The sequence below is a fragment of the Lampetra planeri genome, chromosome 31 (genome assembly GCF_965212315.1).
Source record: "Lampetra planeri chromosome 31, kcLamPlan1.2.h2, whole genome shotgun sequence".
In the NCBI taxonomy this organism is placed as follows: domain Eukaryota; kingdom Metazoa; phylum Chordata; class Hyperoartia; order Petromyzontiformes; family Petromyzontidae; genus Lampetra; species Lampetra planeri.
In genome coordinates this window covers 7,040,686-7,059,738 of record NC_136137.1, presented here as the reverse complement: position 1 = coordinate 7,059,738, position 19,053 = coordinate 7,040,686, and the positions used below count along the sequence as shown (strand labels likewise).

Sequence of the window (19,053 nt, the reverse complement as noted above, 5' to 3'; positions counted from 1 at the left end):
GGTCAATCTGCCAGTCTATTGTCTAAAAATCCCATCAAAGGCCAATCAGTCAGTCTATTGTCTAAAGATCCCATCAGAGGCTAATCTGTCAGTCTATTGTCTAAAGATCCCATCAAAGGTCAATCTGCCAGTCTATTGTCTAAAGATCCCATCAAAGGTCAATCTGTCAGTCTATTGTCCAAAGACCTCATCAGAGACTGATTTGTCACCACAACCACCACTGGATTGACTGCTGCAGTATATTATATCAGCAAAAGACACCACTTATGCATTTACCTACTTACATATTTCTATAGTATAAAACCACTGAGCCCACTTGTGCAAAGGTGGAAGGTTGATTCTTGTCGCATATCGGCTGGTAATTGGGAAAATATTGATACATTTTGCCTTCGTTGAGCCTCATTATAGAGGTGTGACCCATCTCACAGTGGTCATTGGTGTCTGCTTTTGCCCATGGCATTCGCACACACCGTGGCTTCGGCTTCAACCTGTCAAGGCTTTGCGGGTGACAATCATCATCATCACCGCCATCGGCCATGATCTATTTACCGCTGGATCAAGGCCTCTTCAAACCACAGCAACCTCTCTCGCGATCCCGTGATGTGACAATCCACCCAACACCAGCACGTGAACAGATTTCATCATTCCACGATAGTCGTGATCTCCGACGCGTTCCATTCCTGAGCCCCGTTCCCTTCACGATTCGTGACCTTTCGGCCGGCAAGTCCTTCTAGCCGTGATGTCGGTGCCGTCCACAAGCCCGCTCGCATGTTTTGACAGTTTTAATTATGAAGTTACCCCGCGTATGCTTTTCTAATCCACGTGTTCCTCTCTCTGGTCTCTCAGTCTGAGGACAATCAGTGAAGTCGAAATCACGTTCAGGTTGCCCTGTGCAAATATTACTGGGAAACAGTCACCTGGATAAAGATTGAACAGACGCATTGATTAAAAACTATTTCCTGTGAGTGAAGACAATCATCAGATTCTCTTAAGTGTTTTATTCTTTCATTTATCATTAGTATAACTCTCTGAAGCAGAACAAAACAAAAACCCTGCAGCATTATACAGATAGAGACTTTACAATTACATTTCAATTACTCGTATATTTTTTTTCCTGTATTTTAGCATTTCCAACATGAGCAGACGAAACGATAAAAAAAGATTTTTTGTTTAAAATGCCCCTAACAACCACTCTTAATTGATGAGGAAAACGCTGATGAAAGGTGTTTGGACGTCCTTATCACGAGAGACACACAGAAGCATTTTGTCCTCCTATGGACTCATCAGTGAGCCATGCCTAGCTTACAGGCCGCCAAGGAAAAGCCAACAGTGCCAAAGAGGTGAGGTGATGGCAACTAATTTGTCAGGCCCTTGACAGCAACAGTAACGCACGTTTGAAACAAAACAGAAATTAGATTAATACTGACCTGGCCACGTGGGTTCGTTGCTATGATGCTGGACTCTCAACTTGAAAGGTACGAGTTCAAATTCTGACCAGGGGGCCATATGCAGCCCATCATAATTCCGAGGCCGCGTAAAATTAGGATCACTTTGTGGCCATCCTACGGAGAGAGACTGGTCCCCACCATAGGCAATGAGACTTTCCACAACTGGCTGGCACAGGAGTGCCGTCTCGTTGCTCGTTTGAGCAAAGGAGACAGATTGACGTCAAATTTGCGCAGCTGGGTATGGCGTGCCGATGAGCCGTAGCGTGACGATGATGGCGACGATGGTGATAACGGAGGCTCAGGTCAACTCTGGTTGTCAAAACAAATCTCTGCCAATTGTGAGCCTTGCAACAAAAAAAACCCCATAAAGCATGGCACAATCTTAATAAACAATCAAACAGTGCTCAAAAATATACATTATAAACATCAGTACTATACAGAACCTGAACAGTGTGTCACAATATGTCCAATGAAAGTTGCACAATTAGATATCCCAATAATAATAAAAAAATGTGCCACATTGTATATATCGTGTGCGTTGTTACGTGGGCTACAAAAGGCCCCTTTTCAATACGAAAATAATTAAACCGATTGCGGTAATTTCGAGGACCGATTACTTATCCCTCGCAGCACACACAGGTGCTCACCGCAGGCAGAGCCATGATAAAGGGGCCTTTTGTGTTGGCCATTACAACAAGCCGCTGACCTGCAAAAGGCTCGCTAGTGGAACCTTTTGGGAAAAAAAAAGTATACTTCCTTGTTTTTTGTTGATAATTATATTTTAATTGAATGCAGCAGATGCGTAAGATAACAGACCGCTTCACCCTCTTGAATCGTGACTATCCAAAAAGTGTAAATGTTATACCATTACAAACGTTCCAACGCTCGCGAATTGAGCGGCAGGCCGCTGATACCTGAACCCCCACCTTTCGGAGCATTTATTTTCAAAGCAAACAATTTGCGCCAACGTGGTTTGTCCCAGACTTTGTTATTGTTGGAAAAGCGGTGACTCCTTAGCTTTTAAAACTGGCAGGCGGCAAAGGGTCTTGAACATTGGCAGCGTTCCGCTAAAATCGGCAGGGGGTGGGGGTTGGGGGCGACGGTGCCATCGTCGTTATTCATGCGCGGTGCCGCGGTTAGAACGTCCGACTCGCACGCCGACGGTCGCGAGTTCAAACCCCGGTCATGGGCGGCTACGTACGGCGCGAAAGAAGCTCAACGTACATGCATACGTACAGGCGTGAGTCTATTTGATCAACTGTGGAAAGGCGACAGTGGCCCTATGTAGAGTCCGATCCGCTGCCACCGCTATTGGAACGTGGAATTTCCATCATTGGCTCGGGGCCATCGGTGGAGATGAGCGCCGTCCAAAGCCACATTTGAAGCAGCGGTTGCATTTTTGATTTGAAAGCAACGTTAATTTGTGGAGGAAAGGAAGCAACGAATGCAATCGATATGTTAGATCTGTTGATTGACCTAACACTGAGCAGCAGCAGCAGGGGGTCATTGTTGTAACTTGTAAAGTTTTTGAACGTCATGCATTCTCACACAAACATTTCTACTCCTCTGGGGTCGAAGGGCGACCGTCCGAGGCTTCGACGTGGCGATGATCGTCGCGGTTCACTTCCGTAGGAATAAAAGCTTGCAAACAGACGCACATTTTATGAACGCGTATACAGAATATCATACACAACTTGTGTTTCTGTTTAAAGAAAAAAAGTGTGCGTAACTATATATAATTAAAGTAGTACTCGTGAAGCATATAGTCTGCTTGTTGGCTCTTGCCTATCCAAAAGTTAATGCTATTAATAGTGGAGTATTAGCGTATTTATATAATTCGATTTCAGGTCAATTGCACCCATTCACGTGAAATGTACACACTTAATTACCCCCATAATAGTTCAAAACGTTTCTGTAAATGTTATACCAAATAGTTAAACCCTTGAACCAAGAGAGCCTCAAGTGAGTCGAAAGATTCTTTGCTGGGAGGGTCTTGCTTCATGTTCTCTATGGGGGGGGGGGGGTGCGTAGGAGCCCCAAGTGGCAAGCGAAAACCCACATGTACGAAGGGACAATATGGACAAGCGGCTTGTTCGGTATTGCCTGCGTCTGTCCCGTGACCTTCCATCGGGCGACATCTCACCTCTCCACCGAGAGTATGCGAGCACCTAGCCTGGTGCAAGGCATCAGGGATGATGTCGCCACCATTTAGTGGTGGAAAGTTTGCTGCACCTCCGATTAGCGCAGTTGGCTATGTATGGCGACAAAGAAATTCACACATACATGCGCTGCAGGTGATGTTGGTGTTTGCTGAAAAGTCATTAATGTCACTTATTTGGGGTCAGTTACCTTAAATATATCTGCAGGAGACAGTTTCTGAATCAAGAGACAATGCCAATTGTACCACCACACCTTGACATCACTTCCTTTCTTCTGCCAAATCCCTCAACTGTTGCACAGTGAACACCCGACCCCAAAAGTTTGTCTTACAGTTTCATCACCACCACCCTCTGACTGGGTGCCACTCTAATGCCCGTCTCGATAACCTGCCCTCCTCTATCCTCCACACACACCCCACGCGTCATAACTTCCTCTCTGCCTGCATTCTATTCCGAACTCAAAGGATGAGTTGTGCCCAAAACCTGCCATGAAATTCCTAGCGTCTTCTGCATTCACCTATTTCCAAAGGATAAAAGTATCTTGGCCAGTTTCTTGGTTTCTTTAAGTCCAGGAGGGTGGTCAGTGGCATAAAACAAGATTTACTTTGCTCCTTTTTATATCGGTGTCCATGACGGGAGATTTTCCCTCGTGTCCCAAGCACCCACCTCTTCACAGCAATATTTGATAGAGGAGTCAGGGCCACTTAAAATTGAAATTGAGTTGGAATTCTTTTCAAGCGGGTGTTCCTTCCAATGATTTTCTTGTCAGGGATGACAAATTAGAAAAGAAAGAATCCACAATTATTTGTTGTTTAAAGTCAACTCTAACTTCTTACAGGTTCTTAAATAGAACATATTGAAATGACTCACGTTGGCGGGCGGAGAAAATGCATCGTATTTATTTCACTATCAACGCCAAAACGTGTAATGACGACACTTTATTCTTTGTTTGACAGTTCTAAAGCCGCGAGCAGTCACTACGATTTACTCTCCGCGGTATGAAAGGGTGCTAAATTAAAATGTAAATATTGCCTTGCCTTCCACAGATATTATTCCCTTGGGTGCCCACAAACCATGGCCTGAATACAAGGATCAGTTAACAAAATTCCGTCAGTTAACAATGTTAACGATTAAGCCCCTTTTCCACTGGCATATCCGTGCCGAGCCAGGCGGTGAGCTATTGGCCATGCCGAAGAGGAGAACCAAACGCCGTCCCCGCATGACGTCTGGTTCTGGTTCGGGGACCAAGCAGGACTAGGGGCGGGGCAAATGACGCGTTTTTGTTGTGTGTGGCGTCAATCAGTTAACCCTGAGAATGCAGCATCACGCACGCTCGTCACCAACGCGCGAGGACACGCCGTCACCGTGTCATCTACACGCGTAGTTCCGTTCGTTTGTTGCACGCACTGACGCTGAGTGGCACGGCTCAGCTTCTCCAGTGGAAAAAGTAACCTGGCGGCCTCTTGCACTGCACTAGGCCGGCTTGGCATGGCCCCAGTGCGGCTTTGGTTGTGCAGTGGAAAAGAGGTATTAAGTCCTTTATTAAGCCAGGAGAGCCTCAAATGACTTCTTGTTGTAAGGGTCTTGCCTGGGTTTTTGTGTCCTGGAGACTACTGGAGCCAAGTCTCAAGATACCAAATAAAACATCTGGTTTCTTGAAGCCAAGTCTAAAGGAATTGAAACCTGGTCTCCTGAACCAAAGTTTCTAGGCACCAATCCTGATACCTGGTCACCTGCAGCCAGGTAAAAGACTATGGTAATAAAACCCGGTCTCTCGGCACTGAATCTCAACAAGACAAGAGATCCTGAAGTCTGATCTCTTGGGAGAGATGTCTCAAGATCCTAAACCTGATCTTCTGCAGCCTTTCCTCAATCAAAATTCTCATCTTGAAGCTTATTTTCCTGGAACCTAGGCCAAATCAGACTAAAACCCAGTCTGAGTCAAGTCTCATTCGAAATGCTGACCCTGACACCCAGTCTGCAGAAGTGCGTATGGTAAGCTTAAAAATAAAGTGGCTGCAAGTTGTATACACACTCCATATAAATGTGTGCGTAAACCAGCACACGTGTCTGTATGTATGCATCAATGTGTGTGCATGTGCGTTGGCGCACGTACGCCAATACATGTGCACGACTGGCTGCACGATGTAAGAGCGCAAGCAAAAATGTGCGCGCACGTAGCGCACGCGCTGGCGTAAGGTCGCCGACAGGTGTGCCGCAACTGCGGGTGGGCAAAGTTCGTACGGCTAAGCTTGGTGCGAGTGCGAGCAGGCGTGTCTGTGCATAGTCTGTGCATAGGCAGCCGTGGTACATGGATGTGTGCGTGTGTGTACGTGTGTGTGTGTATGTGTGTCTGTACGTGTGTGTTCACAGCCCATTGTAGTGCGGTCCCCAGCGCTTGTTCATGTGGTCGAAGGCGTGCGACACCCACTGGTGCTCCAGCACACGGTACCGCTCGTCGCACAGGAACAGCGGCTTGCCTCGCCTGGACCACAAACACAAAGATCCCCCCCCACCCCCGGTACAGACTTCAACAGAGTGCTAGTGAACTGTTAGCGAGTGCCGATTAACAAAGGTACGGCACACGAGGGGGTGGGTTGGTGGCCAGCACCATGCCCGGCCGCCTTAATCTGCTACCCGGTGTTGCGTTTACGCACCAGGTACTTATTTTAAGGCCGAGTCAACCTAGGCGAGGCCCAGGACCGGTTCAGATAATCGCCACTGATGGTGGCCGATGTGCAGAATCTCTTAGCTTTATCCAGTCCCGGCAGCTCAAAGAGGAGCTGAGAACACCATGCAACTCAATTTGAATCAGAATTAGAATATGTATTTATACTGGAGGAATTCGATGAGCTATGCAGCTCTTTTTCAGATATGTACAGTCGTTTAACGGATGTCCAATTAGACATTGGCCAAATCCCAAACAGGGCAGCAGCGAAACACAAACGGTATGTGGGTTTCGTCCTCCTTAGGAGTCGTCGGGTGGGAGGCAGGGGGAGGGGGGTGGTGGGGGGATGGGTGGGGGGAGCAGGGGGAGCGGGGGCAGGGTGGGGCAGGGGGGGGCAGGGGATCTCACCGCAGGTCTCGGTCCTCCTCGCCGTGCGCGTCCAGGTAGACGGAGCCCCAGAGGCAGAACTGCGGCCCCCGCACGACGATCACGACGGAGGCGTGCACCAGCAGGAACACGGCCGTGCCGGCCCCGCATACCTGCGAGTGCTGCGCCCACAGAGACAACGATCCCCCACCCCCCACCCCCCAAGGTAGACTTTAACAGACTTCTGAGGCAAGTGCTGTTGTAGCACCCGTAGAGGCCCGGCCACGGCACGCGAGCGGGATGGGTGGTGAACACCGCGACCGGCCGATCGTTTACACGGGCAGCTACTCATTTACGGCTGAGTGGACTCATGGGAGGGTGCAGGACGGTTTCAAATATTCTTGGGCTCGGGTCACCGGGTTCGTAATGTAGTGTTGCGCGTAGTCACTTGAAGATGTTTCTTGTTCATGTTTTTTGTTTGTTGCGGTTGCACCCGATTCAAGAGCCGAATGACTCACGGGGCTATACCTAATAGATGAAATTGAACCGAGTGTAGTGACCACTTTACTGCTCTCCACATGTACACACAGGGGAAGCACTTTGGTTTATTATTATTGTTGATTTACCCACAACAGCCTCCTTGGGTCTCATAACACTATTTTTTAGGAGGGTCCTGCCAAGCTGGGGGCGTTGAATGCAAATTATAATCCAATTGAGTTATTGTGGGTAATTAAAAACGTCGGCACATGTATACCACGACGCCGGCACACTACGGTCCACTCTTTGAAACGATGTAACGTGATTTTTAACATCAACTGTGAAGCAGTATTAATCAGGGCGGCCGATGATTCGAACTGTGAACCTCTACAACAAGCGCTGAAGGCACTGCTGCTGGGACATTTTCACCGTGTAAAGACAAAAGTTTCCTGTTCGGCATTGCAGACTCTGTTGCGTGGCACAGTGGTCTCTGAACGAGAACCGGACCTCTCCAAAGACAGATCTCACTCAGCTAAGCATGTTGAACCTGGACAATGCTTGGATGAGCAACCACCATGCATGACAGGTGTTATAGGCTCTATGGTCCAGAGCTGCTTGGCGGGTGGGAGAGAGTAATACGAATATCCCGTATAGTGTCGTACATCTATCTATGCTCCCATGTTTACGCACCACGCCTCAACCAACTCTCATCACTGTCCAGGATGGTGAAGTACGGTCAAATAACAACCCACAACCCGCACAGCGTGGGGAGGGCTTACATCCAACAGTGGATTGAGAAGTGACGTGCACATGCACAAGTACATCTATACAAATAGACTCCGCGGGCATTAATAGCGGATTACTAATGGGGAGAAAACAACAGCAGCCGTTCTCAGCGCCGAGGTAATTAAGCACGCAGCATGCTGCAATTAATTAGCAGTTTCGAAATAACGCGGCTCGCCAATCCTGAAAGGACACGGCGACAGCGTCAAACGGAAACTCGAACGACGGCCGTTTATTAGCTGCGTCATTGCCGTTATCGCCGAGCGTATCCGGGAGAAGGGGGGGGGCGGCGGCTTGCGTGCGAATCGCAGCACCGGGCCAGCGGCTCCGCAGCACGAGCGAATGTGTGTGTGTGTGGGTGGACCGCCTCCAACACTGGGACCCCTCCGGTGAGCGACCGTGTCCAGCCCGCTATCGCTCACACCCCGGGAAAATTTCACATCGCCCGGAGCTCCTCGGGTGGATAATCAAAACGTGACGTCCTACGCTTGAATGTCGCTGCTCCTCCAAACGACACTGCCACCGCGCCCGGAGTTGGACATCTGGTGCATTATGAGCAGAGCTGGCCAATTCGACAAACAACCTGGGTTCAAGCCCTGGGTTTAAACCCAGGTTGTAGGTATAACGCAGGCCCATGTCAGAAAGGGGGGGGGGGGGAAGCGCCCCCTCCCGAAACAGATTCTTAGGGTGGCCCAAGGGCTGGCACCACCACATTGGTTCTGCACACACTTGCAACAGTTCTGCACACAACTTGCAGCAGTTCTGCACGCACCTGCACACACTCGTAGCAGTTTTGCTGCTTGCAGCAGATGCCCTTGAGGCAGAGGAAGGCGCCACACACAAGGCAGAGTGCGGGGTCCTTTGGCGGCTTTCCGCAGGTGGTGCACGCGCGGCCGTGGTAGTGCTGGAAGAGGCAGCTGTAGCCACGGGGCAGCTGCAGCAACCGCGGCTGGGCCCAGGCGTCGACGCGACGCAGCAGGGCCTGGGGGTCGGGGGAGGATGGACATGGGGGGTGGGAAGGGGTGGCAACGAGTAATATTCACCGTCGTTGTTGTTATCGTCAATATCGCGATCATCGTCGTCATCGTCATCATCGTTATCATTAACCCTGGAGAGATGATTAGTCCAATCCTGGTTTCGCAGGAGAGTATAATCCCAATCGAGTACACTGCAGGGTAAAGTTTTTCAAATTTGGCAGGTTTCGACCATGACGTCTGTTCTTGCGAACGACGTCACGGGATCTATCACATCCGATGTGAAGCAGACGTCGCATACACCCGCGGTGCCAACCAGGGCGCCGCTGGATTCGAAACCGCGAACCTCTGCAACAAGCGGCGAACGCGCCACCGCTGAGCCACATCACCACGAATCTACGCAGGGGCGTCCAAATGTGAGTGACCTTGTCTCACGATGACAAGATGCCAAAACAGCACAATATGCAATAATGTCGTGTCTGTCACCATGACGGCAAAGGCATGTGACATTACATCGTGACATTGCAAGAAACGGGGTCAAATTATTGTTGTTACATTGAAATGTTTATTTTGTTTTCATATCGAAATATATACACAGCCCGTCTTGAGTGACAGAGTGATTGATGTAAATTCTAATGGTGTTCCAGAAGCTTTATGAAACTGAAGATTACAAATGTAGTCACGCCAATGCTTATGATGCCAGTCGGTACGCGGCGAGGACACGGCGTCACGACCGCGTCGCCTATGCGTGCGTCTCTGCAACGTAAGCAAGGCGGCTCAGGGTTCCGCAGTAGAAAAAAGATCATGGCGCCTCCCGTGCCACGCCATGCCGACCTCGACAACGGGCCCGGTCCGGCACGGCTTGACCGTGCGGTGGAAAAAGAGTGATGTGCGCGCGCGCGCCCACACGTACCAGGCCGTCCGCGGGGCTGCGGCAGGTGATGCCGCTCAGCTCCGAGCACCACCGCTGAACGAGGAGGCGCGGCGACGTGGACCAGCGCAGGCAGCGAGCGCTGGCGGGGGCGGCGACGTCCGTGCCGAGGTTGGCGGCCGCGCCGGCGGAACTGGAGGGGACTCCGATCGCGGAGGCGGGGGCCTCCAGGAGGGACAGGAACTCGGCGAGCGCGGAGAACTCCTCCTCTGGGTTCTGAGAGCGGAGGGCAAATATGCAGCGACGCTTGTCACACGGTGATCAGCTGATGCCACGCTACTAAAACTATTCTAACTACTATTTTGATTTTACCAGGTAAGGGCCCACTGAGCTATATAGCTCTTTTTCAGAAGCGAGCTGGCCACAAATCATAGCTCAAGGAAGTGGCTTATCATGTGGAAATTTATAGCAGCCAAATACGTACATGTAGACAGGTAACCATCAGGGGGACTACGGTGAGATGAGAGGGGACAGGTGGGAGAGTGCAGTGAGGGGAGTGGAGTGAGATGAGAGGGGACAGGTGGGAGAGTGCATGGTGGGGAGAGGAATGAGATGAGAGGGGAACGATAGAATTCGTGGAGAAGAGCAGAGTGAGATAAGAGGGGAGTCCGTGGCGGGGGGGTGGGGGGTGGGGGGGGTAGTACACCGCGATGAGAGTTGAGAAGTAGGCAGGATCCTGAAGACGGTGGGACGCGATCTCGAAATCGATCCGGGTTTTGATTGTAAGGCAGTGGAGGGGCTGGAGCATTGGGGCGACGTGGTCTCGGCCATGGTTGCAGGTTGATGAGTCTGGCAGCGGGAGGGCCACGTTGAGTACGGGGGGGGGGGGGCATACTGGCGTCAGGGGGGCTTGTGTGACCCTCACCTGGCAGGTGGGCAGCTCGTCGCGGTACAGGTGGTGCTGCAGCAGGGCCGCCACGCGCAGGAAGGGCAGCACGCCCTGCTGCACCGAAAACTCCACCGAGTGCGGCGACCACACGCAGCCGCTCAGCTGCAACGGGCAACAGACGCTCCACGAGTGAGTGAATGAGCGAGCGAGCGACTGGGTTGGTGGGTATGTTAGCGAGTATGTAAATTAGTGATTGGATTCGAGAGTGAGTGAGTAAATGGGTGGGTGTGAGCGGCGGGCTGATGCCCTAACTGTTGAGGAAGCGTGAAGAACAATCTAGAGCCTGAGACCAGGTAAAGCGGCGGGCAGAGAAGACCTCTCAAGCGAACTCTAGAGGAATGATGGCAATTGTGTGCAGGCTGCCCTATATTAAAACTGTCTGGTCTACAGGACATGTTCCGCAGGATTGGAACGATGCCTTGGTGGTCCCCATTTTTAAGAAAGGGGATCGCACCGATGGCAGTTATGCCCTCCCTCCTGGGTTAACCAGTTGGCTGGGTCACGTAGCTCACATGCACAGCCACTGCATACCCATGCAGCTTCTGTTTTGATGGATAAAGGGGGCTAAATAGCCAAGGCATGGGCTGGAGAAGAGATGGGCTGATGCTTTACAGAAGCATGCGGAGCTGAGTGGACTAGCTGATGACTGGTATCAGCAGTGTCAAGTTCGGCTCTATGGCTTGTGAAGGATGCTACAGGGCAGTTCGGGGCAACAACAAATTTGGAGAAACACTCACTCACAACAATGAGCGGAGCACCCGGTGGCTAAAATACAGAAAGTTAGCAGAGTAAGAAGTACAGAGGGTGCATCTGCCAGTCATCTCGGCAAGTCAAACCATAACACCTGGGTCTTTCCTGTGACCTTATGTCTTGAGGCCACTACACGTGACCTCAAGGTTCACCAAGCCTGGCACCGTGGTGATGTCACCGCCATTTAGTGATGAATGCCAGTTGTTGAGTGTGTTGCAAGCGAGTGAGCACGTGAGCAGACAGGCAAGCGAGTGAGTGGATGATCAGGTGAGTGGGCAGGTAAGTGAGTGAGCAGGTGAGTAGGCAGGCAAGTGAGTGCGTAAGCGAGTGAGCAAGTGAGCAGTGTATCCGAATGTGGGCCTCACGGCTGCGGTGTCTGCTCCCGGCTGCTCCTTCTCATAGAGCTGTGTCAGCCCAGCTGTGACGATCGCCAGGATCTCCCTCCACGAGCACTCGCCATCCTCACCGTCCGTTCCCTGCGACACCTGCACCTGGGGAACATGTCGGTGTCACGAGTTAACACAAAGACAAATATCCCCTGCATATAACCTCGACAGACTGTTGGGGCAAGTGTTGTTAGCGAGCACCTATGAAGGCCTTCACGGCACACAAGGGGGTGGGTGGCTAGCACTACGCCTGGCCACCTTTGTCTCACTAGTAGTGATGTTTACACACTGCACCAGGTACTCGCTTGAGGCCGAGTCGACCTAGAGGAGGCCCAGGACCAATTAAAATATTCGTCAGTGGGTGGGATTCAAACTGGGGTCGCCGGGTTCGTAGCGCAGCACGCTAACCGCAAACACTACCACTCCCCACACATGTTAACACACCCACGCGCGCGGACAGAAATCCCCCCTGTAGCCTTATAGATTGTTGGGGGTGACGATGGATGGGTTAAAGGTAGCGGAAGTTCGACTCAGCCTCAAATGAGTACCTGGTGCGATGTGTAAACATGGCCACTGGGGATACAAAGGTGGCCGGGCGTGGTGCTAGCCACACACCCCCTCGTGTGCTGTGCCAGCCTTCGTAGGTGCTCACTAATAGCACTTGGTGCAACAGTCTGCTTTAAGGCTATTTGGGGGATCTTTGTCTTTGGTGGTGATGGTGGTGGTGGTGGCGCTGGCTGTGCCGCCAGTAGTGGCACAGGCGGATGGGAGACTCCGGATACCTGCGGTCGGCTCTCCCCCTGCATCCACGCGGCTCTCTCGTCGACTCCCAGGCGGAGAGACAGGGCGGCCAGGGTCTGCACGTACGCAAGTGTGTACAGGACCCGCACCACGCACGTCACGTGCTCTGAGGAGGCAAACGAGGAGGAGGAGGCGGTGGAGCGTAGAGAGAGAGAGTGGGGAAACGAGGTGGGGAGGAGGTGAAGGGTTAGATAGTCAATAAAACACTCTCAAGTTCATTTTCTGCTGGCACAACTTATCCAAGCCAGCACATAGCTCTCATGGTATTGGGCGTTTTGCCGCTGGCTATTTACCGAGCAAGAAGCAAACCAAACATCTGAATCTGGCTCAGGGCCGAGCAGGGCGAGGGGTGTGGTTCTTCGTTATCGTCACATGTTTCATCACTCGGTGCACTGACCCACGCAAAGTACGGTCGTTGCATGCGATGTCAGCGACACGGCTCGGGTTTGGAGGTGTCAACTGTGCCGGGCTGACTCGGCACACATCACACGCACCTTACGCAGTCTCATCTGGTCACGGCAAAATGCCTGACCGGTGCCAGGTAAAAAGTAACCCCGACTAGTGGAGGTAATACGCTCATGGCAACAGCTGAAAATCGTTTGAGGCCGATTCCAAGCGGAAGGCCACACGTGGCCACGAGTCGTGTGAAATGAAGCCGTGGGCCATGTCCGGCCCCGTTGGGCCGTACGCTCTCCACTGCGACTCTTAGGTCAGGTGGCATCTGGGTTAAAGGTCGTGACTCATAGTTAGGAGTCGGCTCAGTTGATCATTCCCTCTGGGGTTGATAAAACGGAGGACCGCTTTGCGCGACACGGCCAGGCTCTCCACCACTGGCTCGTGGCTGCCGATAGCGTGCCACCCCATGCTCAGGTGAGGAGGAGGAGACTTTCATGTTGACTTTTGAGGGTCACACAGCAGGAATGGAAGGGAAACAATAAAATAATAAAAATATAAAACGACAGCTTTTGTTGTTTAATATATTTTAATTATTTTATTGTTTCCCTTCTACGTGACTTTCCCGAAAAAAAACAAGAATATGAATCTCTGCAGTCACGAAAGCTTGAAATCAAAATTCATCAGTGACTTGTGAAATCTGAACTGAGACGGCATATTTTCCAGCCACACCACCCTCCACATGTTCCTGCGCTTGCCTTAATAGGTGCTCTCTAACTTCACTTGCACCGAGAGTCCGTGAGGCTAAATGGAGAATGTCTTTGGTCTGCGTCTGAACTTCTTCTCACAGAGGAATGACACATTTCTCTTCGATTAATTTTTGTGATGCTGCATCGGAAGTGGTGCACAAGCACAACGAACAAAATTACCCAACACGCTCATCAATAACACTGGCCTCAAGAAGAAGACTAATATATTACCGTATTCTTCGGATTATAAGATACCCTGGAAAGTAAGATGCAGCAAAAAACTTGTGTCCGGTGTCAATAAAGTTGTACAAATCTGATCGCACTTACGCGCACACACTCGCCTACCGGATTACAAGATGCACCCCCAGGTTTTAATTTCAAATTCGGTGGGAGGGCGCGGGGAGAGAGCATCTTTATCATATGGAGAATACTTGAGTAGGAAGAGAGATGAATACTCTACCATGAGGGGCCATTGCCTAAAACGTCACCTACTACATAATTCTAGATTTCAAGCTTTCGTGACTGCAAGGATTCATATTCCTAGGTTTTTTCGGTAAAGTCACGTAGGTAAAAAAATTAAATTAATAAAAGTAAAATAAAAATAAAATTAAAATCACGACGTTTCGGAGGCAACACAAGCTTCCGTCTTCAGGTGGAACCGGTTCACAACACAAGCTTCCGTCTTCAGGTCGAACCGGTTCCACCTGAAGACGGAAGCTTGTGTTGCCTCCGAAACGTCGTGATTTTTATTTTATTTTACTTTTATTAATTTGAATTTAAATTTTTTACCTAGGTGACTTTACCGAAAAAACCTAGGAATATAAACCTACTACATACTTTTCCTCGTTTGGGGAAGTGTTATTGACGAAGGTATGTATTGTGTTTCCCTATGGCGAGGAGGCAGAAACAGGGGTGGTTTCTCAGCACATGGCAAATTGTGTTCGATCCACCAACCCTGCCTCCAGAGCGCTGCATTGCGGACAGAGTGCCCGGCAGATATGAACGTCAGGCCGGAAACACCGTTCCCCTCTGCACAAAAAAGCCGGTGCGGCCACCGTAAGAGGATCAAAGCAAACCAACCATTGAAAAATAAAATAGCGCACCATGTAAAGAAGCGCGTTACATGCACCACTCGGCCGTCAGTGTCCCCCGGCTGGGGATGGAGGATTCGTGGGGGTTCAATGGCGGTGTTCCTATGGGGGCCGAGAGAACTGCCCCGCTGTTAAAGAGATGCGAGGGCCATTACGGCATCCCTGTTGAGGAGGCGGAACCTCCTACCGGCTCCGCAGGGCCCCAGCGGCCAGGGATTTTCTCCGGACGCCAACTCACAAAGACAACAAAGATCCCCCGCATAGCCTAAACAGACCACTGGGGCAAGTGACGTGAGCGAGCAACCTATGAAGGCCGGCACGGCACACGAAGGGGTGGATGGCCAGCACCACGTCCGACAGCTTCTGCTTTCTCCCCAGTGGCGATGTTTACACACCGTACAAGGTTATCATTTGAGGTGGAGTCGACCTTGAGGAGGGCCAGGGACCAGTTTGAGATATTCCTCACTGGTGTTGGCCGTGAGTGGGGATCGAACTCGGGTCGCCGAGATCGTAGCGGAGCGCCCGAACCGCTACGGTCACACACCGAGCCCAAACGCTCACCTAACCTAGTTCTTTGCTGTGTGTTTTCAGATCTGAAACGAGGAGACTTCAGGAAGGCAGTGCACGTCAGCCACGTCGTGTTCGATCAACATGCAGCACAACACACAACATTATCGGAGAGCTACAATCACTCAAAAGTGCTCGCTGCACCACCACCACCACCACCGCCGCCGCCCCCCCCCCACCACCACCAACGGTAACAATAATCTTCAACAATTTCACGTTTTGTTTTTGAGCCAAGGTCGGACACGACCTGGGGGCTGGACTCATCCAGAATTCCACTTTCCCTGTTTCCCCAAAGGGTCCCCAATCGTAACCCCCAAACCCCCGCCCACCCGACCCCCCACCCGACCCCCCGCCCACCCACCCGCCCCCGCACTCCGCCCCCCACCGCTGGCCGACCTCGCCCACCATTGTTGCCGCCTTCCAAAGCAATTAAAATCCGTCGCGCAAATCGTTAGTGTGCCTCAATGTGTCATGTCACGGCGGCCCGGGGCAAAGAAAAATTCTAACTCACTCCCTTGCACGTGCACGCACATAGACAAAGATTCCCGTATAGCCTGAACACACTTTTGGGGGAAGTGCTGTTCGCGAGCAGTTATGAAGGCCGGAAACAGCCCACGATGGGGGTGCCGTTGTCTCCCCAGAGTCCATGTTTACACATCGCACCAGGCACTCATTGGAGGCCGAGTTGACCTAGGGGAGGCCGTGATCGGGAATCGAACTCGGGTCGCTGGGTTCATAGCACAGCGTGATAACCACTGTGTCACAGCTCCCTATAAACAAGTTATTTTTTTTTAATGAGCAAAATCGGTCATTGGGCGATGGTGTCGCCCTCATGTTACTAGATTATTGGCCGTGCGGACTGTGGATAGAAACGCCCCACTCACAGTGGGAAGATCGTGAGTTGAAATCCTGGTTGGGATTTGAAGGCTTGTCATCCATTCGAGGGCATGGTAAAACAAAGTGCCCATGTTGAATGGGTAGAGAGAGAGGCTCAAGGAGGATATGGTGAGCGTTGGTGTAAGGCAGGGGGATGCCACAAACAGGGCAGAGTGAAGCAGGGGGGGGGGATCTGTGAAAAAAAGCTTCATAGCTCATCAGATTCCTCCAGTCTAAATAAAGATTTTGACAAGATGAAGAGAAGGCTATGTAAGGGGAGTCATGAGTGCTTTCCTCTGCAAAGACTGTGGTCCTTGCCATAGAAATGTAGAGTTTGTTTTGTAGTTGTGAACGGAGAATGAGTGCCACTCCAATGTTCATTTAATCCAGAGTACAATGTTCGTGTGATTACTTCTATGTTTCATCATCATCACCATCAAAGCAGTGTGCATGTGTATTTGCACTGTGCTGTATATAACCCTGGTTACATGAGTTCAATACCAGCCAAATAGATAACTGGCAAGCGGTCATTGGCAAGTGCTATCTGAACCTGCCATGGGACTCCCCCCCTAGGTTTACTCAGCCTTAAATGGGTATGTGGAATGATGTATAAACATCAGCACTGGGGCAGATGAAGGTGGCAGGATGTGGCGCTGGCCACATCATCCCCTTGTGTGCCACCCTGCCTGCGGTGAGTATGCGCTCACTAAAAACAGTTGCCGCCAACAGTCTGAAAGGCTAAAAAGGAGTCTGTCGTGTGTGTGTGTGTGCACGTTTCAACGTATGTGTCTGTTTAATTTTTTTGTTCTGAGCAGTGGTGTGCTGGCTGAAGATAAGCAGCCTGACTCGCAGCTGATAACAGGGACTCCCTCTCATCCCCTACGGGAAGGAGAGACCCCGAATGAATGTCAGTACAAGTTAGATTATGGTCAAAATGCAGACAACAAACACAGCAACCCCCATAGTTGCTCTGCCGTCCATGACATTAACCTAATGCATGCACGCCGATCACAAGCATTACATCCATTGTGACTCATAGCTTGCATACTAATAGCTGCTTACAACTCCACAGTGTCAACACACAGCTGCAGACAGCTCGTAGCCACTGCATGGAATTAAGAAAGCGAGTGTGAGTGAGCGAATAAGTGAGAAGGATGTTGACCGAAAGCGTGTGACAATGATATTGAAGGTTTGGAGAGTAGGCGAGTGAGTCAGTGAGTAAGTATATTGGTGAGTGAGTGTGGCAGTGGGTAAATGAAGTTATTTAGTGAGTGAGAAGGTTGGCGGGTGATTCGGTGATTGAGTATAATGAACGCGAACGTTGATTTTAATCGTGGCATTGAAGCATCGCTACGTGCACATTTGCGTGTCTGGTGGGCTTGATGCCGGCAGTGGTGCCGACGGTGATGGTGCCCAAGGCTGTTGACGTTGTTAGGGATGCTCACATGGATGGTGGCCACGATGTTGCAAGTGAACGCCGATGGCGGTCACTCGGATACCGACAACAATATCTTTGACGTTGACAATGCTAGTGACGGTGGTCACTTGGATGCATTGATGTCGATGGTGATCGCGGTGATGTCGCCAGCGATGTCGATGGTGATGCCGGCTATGGCACCGTAGACATTGCTCGCAACATCGACGATGTTGGTGGTGATTACACTCAAAGTGACCGTGTGCGCGATGACGGTGACTACAGTGGTGGTGGTGCCGGCCGGTGCCGACAACGGCCGTGGTGGTGCAGGTCGTGGCCCGGCCGGTGCTGCACGCGGCACCTTTGTGGAGCGGCTGCGGCATGCTGAGGAGGAGGAAGAGCAGCAGCGAGCTGACGTCGCTGTAGAGCACAGGCACCGCGCTCTGATCCTCGCGCTCCGACTCCGCCCTGCGCTCGCACAGACGGCAACAAACAGCGCAAGCGAACGCGCCATGTTAGCGAGCGCCTATTAACGAGGCCCGGGCACCGCGCGCATTGCTCGTGCTCGGCCACCTTTGTCTCCTCGTTATCGACATTCCGGAGCACGTCACCGTACCGGCTACTCATTGTAGGCGACGCTAACCTTGGGGTGGCCCAGGTAGATCCGGATAAAAATTGGCTCCGTGGTAACGATGGAGTTTAGTAGCCAGAAATCAAACTCAGGTGGCTGAGATTGAAGTGCAGGGTGAACTGCTACAACGTGAATGCAACCACTACAACATGAGTACAACCGTGACAACATAAATGCAACAGACACACATGATGATCACCCTCATAGTCTTATTAAGACCAGCGCAGCACACGAGGGGGTGATGTGGCCAGCAAACACCCAGGGCTGTCTTTGTATCCCCAGTTCTGATACACACCTCACCAGGTACTCATTTAAGGCTTAGTTTATAGAGGCGAAGCCCAGGGCTGCTTTAGATATTCGCCACCGATGTTGGCTATGAGCGGGAATAGAACTACACGACTGTTCCCCACAACCACACACAAAGACGCCCCGTAAAATCGTTAACAGATGTATTGGGTTTGTGCTGTTAGTGAGCACCTATGCAGGCCAGAGCGGCACACGAGGGGGTGGGTGGCCATCTCCATGCCCGGCCGCCTTTGTCTCCCCAGTGGCGATGTTTAACACATTGAATCAGGTCATCATTTGAGACTGAGTCGACCTTGTGGAGGCCCAGGACCCGTTCAGATAATCGCCAGTGGTGTTGGCCGTGAGCGGGAATTGAATCCGGGTCGCCGGGTTCGTAAGCGCGGCGCGCTAATCG

The 19,053-nt window shown here is 51.2% G+C and overlaps 1 protein-coding gene across 8 annotated transcripts in view; it reads right to left on the bottom strand.

Moving 5' to 3' along the window:
- Positions 1 to 978: 978 nt before the first annotated feature.
- UBR3 (ubiquitin protein ligase E3 component n-recognin 3) overlaps positions 979 to 19,053 on the bottom strand; it is a 150,255-nt gene continuing 132,180 nt past the window's right edge. For 7 of the 8 annotated variants that reach the window (XM_078609156.1, XM_078609157.1, XM_078609150.1 and 4 more), the window contains exons 33-40: positions 18,084 to 18,190; positions 12,614 to 12,738; positions 11,811 to 11,936; positions 10,672 to 10,797; positions 9,789 to 10,022; positions 8,674 to 8,883; positions 6,684 to 6,823; positions 979 to 6,092 (exon numbers count right to left, since the gene is read on the bottom strand). In XM_078609156.1, the coding sequence (XP_078465282.1) occupies positions 5,975 to 6,092; positions 6,684 to 6,823; positions 8,674 to 8,883; positions 9,789 to 10,022; positions 10,672 to 10,797; positions 11,811 to 11,936; positions 12,614 to 12,738; positions 18,084 to 18,190 (1,186 nt within the window). In that variant the 3' untranslated portion in view covers positions 979 to 5,974. The remainder of the gene's footprint in view (positions 6,093 to 6,683; positions 6,824 to 8,673; positions 8,884 to 9,788; positions 10,023 to 10,671; positions 10,798 to 11,810; positions 11,937 to 12,613; positions 12,739 to 18,083; positions 18,191 to 19,053) is intronic. The other variant, XM_078609154.1, reaches the window with a different exon arrangement.